General features: G+C 39.3%; 1 protein-coding gene across 2 annotated transcripts in view; it reads left to right on the forward strand.

Moving 5' to 3' along the window:
- The window catches only part of SKAP2 (src kinase associated phosphoprotein 2), a 167,027-nt gene extending 154,460 nt beyond the window's left edge, over positions 1–12,567 (forward strand). Inside the window, exons 12-13 of one of the 2 annotated variants that reach the window (XM_046020903.1) lie at positions 9,713–9,814; positions 10,171–12,567. In XM_046020903.1, coding sequence (XP_045876859.1) covers positions 9,713–9,805 — 93 coding nt within the window. In that variant the 3' untranslated portion in view covers positions 9,806–9,814; positions 10,171–12,567. The remainder of the gene's footprint in view (positions 1–9,712; positions 9,815–10,170) is intronic. The other variant, XM_046020904.1, reaches the window with a different exon arrangement.
- Positions 12,568–13,118: the final 551 nt, after the last annotated feature.

The following is a 13,118-nucleotide window of genomic DNA, read 5'->3' on the forward strand; positions in this document are numbered from 1 at the left end:
AGGGTTTTAATTTTGTAAGTGAAATGACAGAAAAAGATTGAATGAGTTTGACGATTGGGTTGTCTTCATTAGAATTCCCTATAGAAATATAGTTTGGTTTTAAAATTCCGTCCTCTTTCTCTGTTTTTTCAAGGAAGCCTTGATGGGGTGTCAGCTGTGTTCAGTCAGCCTGGGAGTGATTTAATTATTTCAGGCCTCTTTTGAGAGTTATACAAATCTTAGCCTTAAAAAAAAATTTTTTTAAGTGAAAATCCAATGTTGCAATAAAGAAGAGTAAGCAGATAACCTACCCTGCCCCCTTCCCTTTGTGACATTTTGCAATTAGCAGCTGTCACGTGACCCCTGGCTGAGCTAGCCTCTCCTTCAAAAAGTGTCTGTCATTTTCTAAGTTTTAACCTTTGAAGCTCACTAATAATGGATGTAAGTACCGCTTACCTAAAAAGGAGAGCCAGCAACTTTTTGCTTATAGTTCCTTTTCACCTAAGATCACTGCTGTTTTTTATGTATGAAAACGCATGATGTACTTGGGTAGTTCGGTGGAGATTAGGAAATTTTTTCTTTCTCGCCTAAAGACAATGAGGCACATTTACAGGAATGGATAAAAGTGGAATTTGTAATTTTAATGAGAGCTATGCTGTTAGTGAATTAATTCTGAAACACACGGCCCGATTTCTGATTCGTTGGATGGGGGAAAATCATATTTGAAGTAAAAATATCTTCTCATTTATTTATTTTTTTTTTAAAGGAATCGGGTTGTTTAAAATGGTGTCAGATTCTATTACTAGGTTACATTTCACATCTATTACCACCTTAAACATGGACATAATATCCTAGTTAACAGTATTTTCATAGAATTATGTTCATGAAATTTTAGAATTTTAATAGCAGGACCCAGGTTATATAGCTATAGGCGTATTGTGCTGTCCTGCATACCTCTTTGGTTATGTCATTCTACTGGTTGTTCTGGATTTACATTCCCTATTAGTTTATCTTTCAATCTGTCCTCATCAGTAAATTGCTAACCGCATTCCTAGTCTTACTTTTAAAGCAATAAATTATTTTTAGAGACTTAGTGACAGGGGAGCTATGCTTCAGCAGGAAAGAAGCCCACTGCTTTGTCTGGTGGTAACAGGAAAACAAGAGAGGTAAGAGTTCTGGGATAGTTGCTCTAGTCTCCGACACATGTGAATCGAGCACTGCAGCTTTTTGAGAAATTTCTTATTAAGTCAAAACCAAGAAACGTAGGTGATGGTGTTCACTAATATGTAGTAAAGGGGCATTTTTTGCTTGCTTGTTTGTTTGTTTTTTAGTGCGTATTGGCTCGTGGGTCAAGCATCACCTCTCGTTATATCTGTGACTTTCTCAGTGATGGCTGAATTGTGACTGTCGCTGACCGTTTGCTTCTCGTGGTGAAAATGGACAGATCCCGTTCCCAGGGCTTTTCTGGCTTCAAACCTACCAGAAAAAGAAAGTAAAATGAAAGTCCTGCCGAGCTCTGCTAGCAGAGTTACTTTCCAGGTCTCTTCGTTTTTCCTCTGTGACCATCTGACCCCCGGTGCCCCAAATAGCAGAGCCAACCGCTGAGGAGTAACTAGGTCATCTTGGTACAGGACATACACGGGTGCTAAGCTAGTTCCCGAACCGTTTTTCTGTCTTACAGCCTTTGGGGAAGAAGGAAGGAGTTTTCTGTGCTTGTGACTGCATTTCTGTGGGTCTGATGGCGTTGCGTTTCCACGCTGTCAGTATGGGAACGGCATGGGTACAGTGAGGCATGAACCAGGCAGACCTTCTGCTCGGCACCCCCCAGCCCCCAGCCCTCCCAGAGAAGATGTTCTGGTTCCAGCCACGGGGCTCCTCTTGTTATCTGTGCACTAACACGTCCCAGTACTTCCCTCTTTTCTCTTACGTAAAATGGAAGGAGCATTACAGGAAAGTGTTGACAGCTGAAAGGGGAAGGTGATTCTGGGAGGCAGGCTGGAAGACTCAGCCCCGGCAGTGACTTGAAGGGTCAAGGATAAGCCAGAAGGCAGTGTCAGAGATGTAGCTGGAGCTGAAGTGGCAGTGAGGGGCGGTGCCAGGGGCAAGGCTGTGTGGTTTAATTCTGCATGGAATACACCAGAAGCAGAACCAAACAACTCTAAAGACAGCACGATGTTGATAATTTTTTTAAAAAATCCGATATTGAAAAATCCATGCCCTCTTATGGCCTTTTGCCCCTCCCACCCCCCAAACCCAGGGACCCCCTTAATGTATGTATAGCAACGTTCACTCCTTTGAGATGTCTCTCTCCTCATCCCTTTAAAGGCCAGATTCCCTTTGGAAGAGCAGGGTAGAGAACTGCTCGTAATAATCAGATTGCCTTATAGTACAGAACATTCTCTGTTCGTTGTCCTGGTATTTTGCTATACAATTAGTGGGAAGAGAGCGGGAGGGAACGAGAAGAATTTGTTGCATACCTGCAATGTCCCTTTCTAGGCGCTCGATATGCTTTCACTCATCTGATCGTAAGACAACCCTATGAAGTCGCTGGTGTGATTATTTTCCAGATGAGGAAACTGATGCTCAGGAAGGTTATTGTGTCAATCACCTGAGGATACCAGTGAAAAAATACTTTCTTCTGGAATCAAAGCAGATCTGACCCTAGAGCTTTCTTTCTTTCTACTTGGCTACACCTACATGGGGGACTAGCAGTATTAATTTCTCTCTTGACCCTGAACTCTTTGAGGTAGGCATTGTGTCTTAAATATTATTGTATCCCGAATACCTAATATCATGTTTAGTATGAGCTTGTGAAAATACAGATTAAAATGGGAAATAATCCTGAAAGCTTAAAAGAATTTAGAATGATGGAATCATAGTTAGGGGAACCTAGTGCTAGCCCTTTGCTTTATAGGTGAGGAAATCTCAAGGCTCAACGTAACTGGGAAAAATAACTAAAGATGCAAGGTGAAAAAGACTATCCCTGGGGAGACCTTAAAAGACGAGAGCTTGGATACTTGAACTTCCAGCCCAGCCTGAGGCTCTCAGCAGGCAAACTACAAAAGGGGCTCACCTTGTTAAGTATGTAACTATGTTAAGTATGTAAGTGGATTACTATGCTGTAAATATAAAGTATAAAATACAAAAAAAAATGAAACCTAAAATATAAAAATATATATAAAATATAAAATCAAAGAGTGCTGTAAATATAAACCCAAAAAATCATCCTTAAAGAACTTGGGAATTGCCCAAGGTTGCATTTCTAGTTAGTAACAGCCCTGGGATGAGACTCTGGAACTTCTGGGAAAATAATCACAAGGACAACAAGGAGCTGAAAACCCAGTAGCTTTTCCTTTCCACCTGCCACCCTGTTGCTACCTTTATAAGGTTCTGTCTTCAGCTCTTCGGTACATACAATAAATTCAACCAAATAATTCAGTTCTTCAAAGAACTGGGATTATTTGGTCCCTGTTGTGCAGGAGATGGATACCTTTCTTTCTGCAGGTGGGATTCAAACCCTTCAGACGAGGTATCCTACCCAGGGCATGAGGAAGCATGGTGGGCAGCAGCCAGCCCCGAGTAGGAACACCATACTTCAGACTGCAAAGCTAAACACACTTCAGAATAAACATTTGTTTCATCTTTGCTAAAATTCTTCCAGTATGTTTAATATACACAAAGGAAAAGATCTGCCTTTTGGAAATTACACTTCTTAAGAAAATATTTGGGATTGGTCAACTGATAACGTCATCCAAAATTAAGACAGAATGTGCTTCATCACCCTGTCCATTTTTATTGAACACCTCGTACCCATCTCAGCTGGGTGGGGCATACAGAGCAAGGGTAAGACGGTGCCCTGATCTCAGTGAGTTTGTACTTTATTTTCGTTGAAGGGTCAAAACTAAAGTACATCAAGATAAACCAGAAGTGACTCTTAATCTCACAAAACAAACTGAGGGTTGCTGGGGGGAAGGGGGGTTGGGAGAGGGGGAGGGGGGTTATGGACATTGGGGAGGGTATGTGCTATGGAGAGTGCTGTGAAGTGTGTAAACCTGGCAATTCACAGACCTGTACCCCTGGGAATAAAAATACATTATATGTTTATAAAAAAATAAGAAATAAAAAAATTAAAAAAAAAAAAACTAAAGTACATCAGATCCAGTGAGGAATAAATGCTCAGCTTGAAATGAGAGCTGTGAGTGCAGATTAAATATCTGGAGGCCAATGCATGATAGCTGGGTCATTTGAGTCAGGTCATATTTGCTGGTTAGGATTTGGGTGAGAGACCGGAGACATTTCCTGGGGAGGAAAGCACCACGTGCAGAGGTGGGAACGAGAGTACCATGGAAGGTTGGACCGTGTGGGCTGGAGCAGAAGACTTTGCAGTTTCTGCACTGGGGAGCTGGTGTAAGTGCTTGAGCAGTGCTCGCCACAGACAGTGGGGCAGTTTCTGCAAAGAACAGAGAGGCCAAGTTGATGATGCAGTAACCCCAGGGTAAGGTGATGACGGGCTGGAGCAGAATAGCGACAGTTGGTAGAGGCAGGTGGGTGAGCCTGAGAGCAGTTAACAGAGTCTCCTACTGGTCAGTGAAATACACTGAGTACCAAGGCCACTTTCTACTGAATACGATTCAGTCTTTTCTTAGCCTACCATCAGTCTGAATAGTGGTCCGAATCATCAGACCGAATAGCACTTTTTACTGGGTGGTATTGTAAATGTGGATTGTGTAGAAACTTGAGTTAAATGTGTCTTGACTCTGGAATATAAATAAAGATCTGTTATAATAACCAAATTCTTTTTTTTATTTTTTAAAGATTTATTTATTTGACACAGAGAGAGATTACAAGGAGGCAGAGAAGCAGGCAGAGAGAGAGGGGGAAGCAGGCTCCCCGCTGAGCAGAGAGCCCGACGCGGGGCTCGATCCCAGGACCCTGAGATCATGACCTGAGCTGAAGGCAGAGGCTTTAACCTGTTATAGTAACTAAATTCTTATTATCAGCTTCCTTGCTTGTCCTTTGTCTCTCTTGCTTTAAAAATGGAGCTCACAGTACAGAAAGGGAAAAAAAAGTAATTCTTTGAATTAGTGTAACTCAAAGTCACACCTGCACCATGAATTATAAAGTAATGAGATTGATTTCCATAAGCCGCCAAGAGACTCAATGTCTTAAAGCAGGTTCATGGAGGGTGCTGTTCAGACATCATGGAGGATCTTGAAGAGGGTTAGTGTCGATTTCCTCATTTATCAGCTCAGAGACTAAGATTCAAGGAGTTAATGTGTAGCTAATAATAGTAAAACACTGGGGTTGTCAGGTTCCTGTTGGGCATTTTCCAAGATGAAATGACGGGCTTATAAGAAATGAAAGGAAGCTTAGACAGTTTCTAGTTGGAGATAGTAAAAAGGAAAAGATTGAAGAGGTAGCCTTGAAGAAAGTATTTCTGTATTTTAAATAGGTGTCTAGTTTTCATACTACCACAATGTTTATGAAAAATTGAGACTATCACAGTGAATAGTCGGAAAACAGTGGTAAAGTCACCTGGTTGTGAAAGTCAATGCATTTTATATTTTGTGAATCAAATTATCTTCATTTCTGCAAAAGGATAAAATGTTTCCAAGCACAGATACATGTTCAGAGAAAGGACAGGTCATCTTTCCACCTTTCTAACACCTGTTGCGTTCAGACAGGTTGGTACCTAGTTTGTGGAATGCTGGGGTAGGACGCATCAAGAAATCTTTTTAAGTGTTTCCAGTTTCTGTTAAGGCAACATTCTTTTACCACGGGGTTTGCAGAAAGTAGACTAACACACTTGAGAGATGAGAATCATGGTTCTGAGAAGGATTCCAGTGAAATGTCAAGGCCTTATTTAAGCGTAAAATAATACACTGGCAGAGAACAGAGATTTAGTGAATGGTCGAAATACGGACATATGTTTTCTGTCGTGCTGGTTTCACATGATCAGGACCCGTCCTTTCTCCTGGCCCCGATTACATAATCGCTTGCATTTATTGCCTAGTAACGATTAGCTGAGGCCGAAAATTTGACTACAAAATAAAACAAATAAAAACTATTTTAATGGCAGGAAAATTGAAAACAGAGGAGTTAGTGCAACGGTGCCATGCCGCTTTACGATTATTTTCTCGGATTATTGGGCAAGTTTGGCCTTTTTTTTTCCCTCCTACTTTGACTGCCACATTACATTTTGCCTGGAAGCCATCCATTTTGCAGATATTGGATTTCTTTTGAGTACTATTTTTATACACTAAGCATCACTACACCTCTGGATCTTGATCGCATTACTACGGGAGGAGAAAGAGACTTTGTGTTAGTAATTACCTAACATTGTCAGAAGCTGACTGCAGGCCTCTTTCTAGTGATAACAGAATAACCGCATAATGTAGCTTTATAGCACATGATTAATAGAAAATAATTACACGTCCTACAAAGGGATGTAATATTTCTTATAAATTGACTGGAATGGTTTCCTGTAGATTAAAGGACTCTTCATTATTTTATCAGTCCTCCCGAAGCGCAGTCACTTGCCTATGTTAGCGTTTTAGTGGATGTTAAAAGGCGAGTGGGGTGAAGGATGCCAGATGGCAGACCTTCTTGTACCTGAGATCTCGTGTGCCGTAAAGATGACATGATGCTTCCTAACCTTGGAGAGATTTAGATGACAGCCTGGTATGGTTTCGTCGCTCTGTGTTTTTGTTTAATAACAAGATAAGGCTTGAGGGGTGTTTATCTTTTTTTTTTTTTTTTAATGACCCACCTGTGACTTCTAGAACAATACTATAATTAGTACATGGACGGTAAGGCAACACTATGGATTGCATTATTTCCCACCGTGTAAGTAATCTGTCCTTTGCCATCACATTTATTTGGGAGCGGAAAATAGGAAAGGCAAAGAGGCAGAGTCCCTTCCTTCTTCAAAGGGAAAGCTTGTATGGTATTGAATCTTTAGACTCAAGTTTAGAATATCGTACTCCAAGAAGCATCTTCATTCCAATTTATAGGCTGCAAATGGTTTAATTGGGATTCATGTTGCTCCGGAGGCTCATACAGAGGATGGTAATGATAAAAGTAAAAGCTTCTGTGTTTGCAGTCTTGTCGACATACTCTAATGGCCTCAGTGTAAATCCATAAATTTGCCTCCTAGATTTTTACCTCACTGTATTTTATCTTACCTCTTAATGCCACACAGGAGTGTTCTATGGAATTCTTTACAAATGTAAAGTAATAAACATTCTGATTTTTTTTACCCTTTTCTAATTTAAACCTGTGATAGTTTAGAGTACTTTTATGAGCAAATTTCCTATGCTTTTGAGTTATTTTAAATTAAGTGAAGAATTTAAGATGATCGGAGTTTGAAACTTTTATGTTTTCCTAGAATGATACTTTTAAGGGATGTGTAGTGGCTGATTAAGCTCCTCCCTCCTGTTTCCGACCATCCTTTCTATTAAATAAATCTTACCAGTGACCGTCAGGCAGAATTCTCTCAGGTGTGAGTATGTCACTGGTCCTTTGGTGAAATGATTCTTCGGAAATCAGTTTCTTAAATTTGGTTGTGAGTGGGCTTTTTGAGAACAGGAATGTGCCCTTACTTGAGAGTACAGATGATAATCAAAGCGGAATGTTATAAAGTGAGGTAAGTGTCATTTTCATGTAAGCCTGGAACCCCGGATGGAGGGCTGTTCTCAGAAAGCAGATTCTGGTGTTCACATACCCTCAAGCCAAATGTGCTCTGTCTGCCTCTTGGGGGAGGGGGTTAGTTCCTTGACTCTTTACGAATAATCAATTTAAAAAAAAAATGTTAGGCTGGCATTGGTAGGAGCTTTCATATTCATACTTAACCCTGGTAACCATCCATTCTGAAATCTTACAATGTAGGCCTTTTGCCTCCAGAAGGTTAAATACATTTGTTTTGGGAAGCATTAGGCCCTAATTGTATTCATTGCCTTAAAAATTGAGAAGGGCAGTTTTATTAGGTACCTATTAAGATATAATGGTTGCTAATCATAGCTTTCAGTAAGTTGGTGTTTCCTTCTGATAAATAGATCCTACATAGATTTTAGCCACCATCACTGAGTTTAGGCATCAGACTGTTTTCATCATTTAGATGGTTGTATCCACTAAATTCACACTGACATTGAACTCTGAAACTTAAAATCTTGAGTCCTCCGCCCTATGAGCCAGAGCTGTGCCCTCGTTAGACTAAGAAGCGTAGGGTTAGCCTGACCCCCCCTCCCACATTTTCCTTCCACTTTATTCTTCCAATAAACCTGATCCTGGAACAACCCACTGTTAAAAAACACATACAGATTTTAACCTGGTTTTCTGTCTATTGATAGACTACATGTCAATACACACATGCTAACGTTGCTACATTTGTATTGGGGAATTGTATGATTTTCCTTTCTGATAGCCAATAACATATACTAATCAATACAGATGTTAAGTCTGAGCCAGTACGAACATTCCCTCCCCACGTGTAACTCGATATGCATACGCACATTTATCCATGACTCAGATGTTGGAAAATCATAGCCTATTGAATTACTTTGGGGATTGATTTTAAAAATTTATCTTCTATGAAAAATTAAATTTGGGTCCTACAGTGCTTTTGCGGAGTATTGCTTTTGGAAGATATTATTCTTGAAACTTGTAATTCATTTTACTTTGTTTGTATCTCACTAAACATAAATAAATTTGAGACAAAAATACATTAGTCAATCTGGCAGACATATGAGGCCCATCGCTGTGTGTTCATGATGCCGACAGCAGTGGGGTCTCTCAGTGGAGGCAAAGGGGAGAAATGCAGGTATGGGTTTATCTTGCATTGAAAAGTAAATCCCAAAGTGTCTCATCAATCACTCTTCTTTTACAGCTAGATTAATATTTCACCTTTATAACTTGAAATACTTTATTTCTTGTTGATCTTCTGCTCTGAGAGTGAACCTAACACCACCTTTTAATTCCTGTCACCCACCCTTTATCTAACATAGTTTTTGATTAGGGAAAGCTGAACAGTACATGCCTTGGGGAAGCATTTTAAGAGGAGCCTTTAAAAATCATTTTGTAAAGCAAATATTTTTGGATATTATTAGTGTTCTCTTATTTCCTCATTTATGTGTTTAAAATGTCTATCCTCACATATTAGATTTTCTTAACAAGGGGCATAGCTCTGCCTTCTAAATAATTTTCAGTCATATGAGTTTAACTAAGAATCTGTTTATTGTGAAAAAATAATTCTTTCCTCACTAGATGATAAGCTTCTTGAAGGCCAAGATCGTATCCTAAGGATCTTTGCTGTGACCTTGTAGCGTCTGGCACTGGTGTTTGCACAGAAAAGGTGTCTCCCCGGCTCTGTGTGCGGGTGTGTGTGAGTCAGAGAGTGAGAGAGAGAGAGAGAGAGGAGGGAGGGAGGGAGAGAGGAAATGGGCCCAGGGAGCTGACTTCCTCATGTAGTTGCATTTGCTAGGTTCTTATCCCAAGTGACTGTTTCTGTGTGCTATGCGGAGTAATAAACAGGCTTTGTCTTATATGTTAATTTAAATCTTTGCCTAACAGCATTTTTAAGTGTCCAGAAACAAAGGAAAAAAGATTAAAATGTTTCAATTTGCAGCTCAAGCTCTTGTAAATTTGTAAAAAGAAATAACATTTCTAAGAGTTGCATGTAAACGACATTGTACTTATACCAGTCTAAAGGTTAATATTGCATATTGTTTTCAATTAGGAATACAATAGATATGGCTGGTGGGTAGGAGAAATGAAGGGAGCCATTGGCTTGGTGCCGAAAGCCTACGTAATGGAGATGTATGATATTTGAGAGTCCTGGGTAAGTACATTTTAATCCAATATTCTGTAATAGCTCATATGTTCTCTTGGTCCCTGTGTTATGAGTCTTTGCCTTTTGAAAAGTCTTTGTAGTTTTCTGATAGCACAAAGATCATGCTCCCATATCTTCTTCTTTTTTTAAAAAAATCTGGTTTGATTTTTAAAATAACTTCATAGAATTTACTTTGGAAATAGATTATTTAGATAAAGTCCCTCTGCTAATATCTGGATGTTTCCTCAGACCTTCTCTTCTTGAGTAAAACACCATTCTTTCTGGCCTTTCTGAAGAGCTGAATTGACAAAACGTTGAGTAAATACTCATTTTTCCTTGCCTAAAAGTGTATTTCTTTTTCTAAGCAGGAAAAATCAACATTTCACCCAAAGAAAAAAATTCAAATGCAGCTTTCCCTTTCTGCCTACAGAAAAGGAAGATTCTCCTGCTCGTCTGTAAATGCTTTGGATTTAGAATCAACTTGAGAGCATGAGTGGCAGTTTGTAACCTTTTCGTGTTTTGTTGAACATTTTTCTTTGTTATTTTATGCATTCATTATAATATTCCTCTGATGTGAAATTAAGTAAAGAATATTCATTAAGTTAGAGGCAAGCAGTAAAGTTGTACCTGTTGCTGTTTTGAGAAGACGAAAGTCTAGTTTTTATATAAAGCTCATTTGATTTGTGTGAAGAATTCAGCCCAATTTTATACGTACCTCATAGTCACTGCTGCTTTCGGTAATTTTGGTAATTTCTCTTCCTATTGGATGTCAGTGATATTTTAGAGTGTAATATATAATTTCATGGAAATTTTAATTAAATCTATCATGTAAGCTTTTGGTAGATGCTATCTGAAGACCGTGGCTTTGTTCAAACTTTGTAGAGGATCAATCGTGGTACTGATTTTTCACACAGTAACATGTTTTCATGAAAGAATTCGGACTGACTTTTACCTCATGTTGAAGAAAGCCACAGGAAAGAAAGAATGACAGAGCCCCCGGGACACACGTGCAGCCCAGAGCCACAGCGTGCCTGAAGCCCCTTATCAGGAACACACAGCCCACCCTGGAGACGGGCTGGCTGACGTTTTCCACCAGAGTTGTGTTTAAATTTAATAAAATAAAAAAATTCATCAGAAAGCCCCTCCTGCCTCATACAGCAGCATAGAGAATCCCCCTGTATTCTCAAAGTGAGAAGGTCTAACGGAGCACTGTCCGTCCGTACCTGCTCATCGCTGTGCTGTTCAGTTCCCGCCACGAAACAGTAGGGCTCCAGGGGGGAGTTGCGCTGTGCTTCTCAGAGACATGAGGAGAAAAAGAAGGCCTCCAAGAGGAGAGCCTGGAAGACATGGTGGGAACAGGTACCAACAGGTGAGTGGGAAGGTGGAGGGTGAGTCTGACTTCAGAGGAATGTGCTGGGCTGCCTGAGCAGGCTTTGTGCAGTTATAACCTGACCTTTTCCTGTATGGTTGAAATCAGGGGGGTTGTAAGTGCGGACGGGGTATCAGTGTGGCCATGATATTGAGATCGATCTATCTATCTATCTATCTATATCTCCCAAAATGTACTGATGATTGGATCATTACAGAGTCACCTAATACTGAATCATTGAGTAGTAGGTATTACCTTTGTTGAACTTTCCAGATCTTTGCTTTATAAAGATTCTAGCTGTGAACGTACTGATATTTAACCCCCCCTTATTTATAGAAAACTATTTATAAGCAATATTTCAGAACTTACGTTTTACCATTGTCTTCTTACTGCTGTGATCATCTGAATTCAAATGTAGTGAAATTGATTTTTTAGTTTTCGGGATTGTGGGTAAACTCTCGTTTACATAAATTAGACGTTGTTGAGTTAAAGCTTTCAGAAATTAATTTGTGCCCTCGCATCTTGGCAAAAATGAGACGACTGGAGATAAATTTGTGGTCTGTTTTTCAAAGACGGAGAGATTGAAAAGCAAAAAGCAGTTGTGGGTTTCCCTTCAACGTGTAGTCTCAGTTGTAGATACAGGTTTCAGGCTTCTGGTTTAAGTGGAGATTTCAGGGCTGGGCCAGTAGGTGGCAGCAGCTTTTCATCGCATACCCAAGCCCTGGGCACCCCCTCCCCCACTCGGGCACAAGCTTCAGCAGAATGTAAAGCATGTAAAAGATTTTTGCCTCCTTTTACAGTTAATCCAGGAGAGGGAGTCCTTTGCCAACTGATGACCAACAATTCCAAGCCAGATAGTCTCTGTGAATGGTGACAATGCAGATATAAAGTGTTACTTCTGTCCAGAGCTCCTCTGGCCTTTGTTCGTGTTTAACTTGAACATAGGTGGGAGATAAGAAAGGAGACAAAAGATTTAAAATGAAAGTGACAGGAAAAATAATCATTACTTTCAACTCATGACTACTTTATATTCATTTGGCGAAATCATTTGTATACTACCAGGGAGAAAGTTTTCTTTACACCCTTGACGATATATCACACTCTCTTCAAGATCATAATAATATCATTAATGTGCATTTAAACAACATGGCTTGTTAGAAAATATGCTAATTGCTATGTTCTCATTAAGTTTGCTTAGCTTTTATTTGTTTTTCTATGAACAGTTAGAGAGCTAATTTTTTTCAAAGGTGATTGTAAGTCATATTTTATATAGCATTTTGCTTGATTATTTGCTCTGTACTGAATTTGTACTCTATTGCCATTAGATCTTACAATAATGTTCCACTCTGCAAATTTTTAAGGTTCAAATAAAGTTTAATTGTTTGCAAACTGTTATGATGCTAATAATTCAACAGCCTGCTGTGTTACTAATGAAATTACTTTGTTATGATTAATTTGGAAAATAGTGTGTTGATTGTAGTAATTAAGCACAACAAGGTGAAGTAAATGATTCTAATGCCATCTGGCCTCCAGACTGAATGAAGAAATGAAATAGAGCTGTCATCTGAATTTATTCAAAGAAGTAAGGATAATACAAATGACTTTCATTGCTATAGGATTTACACTTAACCACAACTCACTCCGTTCTCTTTTTGCCACTTCGTTGCATGTGACACTTTCTCTTATGAAAAACAATGTTGCTTAGCCTAGTAATTGTCTTGCATACTTTATATTATTTGAAGTTGACTATTTTTACCTTGTGTTAATTTAATTACAGATAATTACATAAAATATCATAGGATCATAGAAAATTACTTTGCAGCCATCTGTAAGTGAAATCTATATACATGGGGGGTGGGTTGCTATTAGTGTACAAACATGTCGTATAGCCTTTCATAAAGAGCAGAGATTTCATTCAGTTGTTTCTAAAGTGTTTCCAGTCAA

This window comes from Meles meles, chromosome 10 (genome assembly GCF_922984935.1).
Source record: "Meles meles chromosome 10, mMelMel3.1 paternal haplotype, whole genome shotgun sequence".
NCBI classification, from domain to species: Eukaryota; Metazoa; Chordata; class Mammalia; order Carnivora; family Mustelidae; genus Meles; species Meles meles.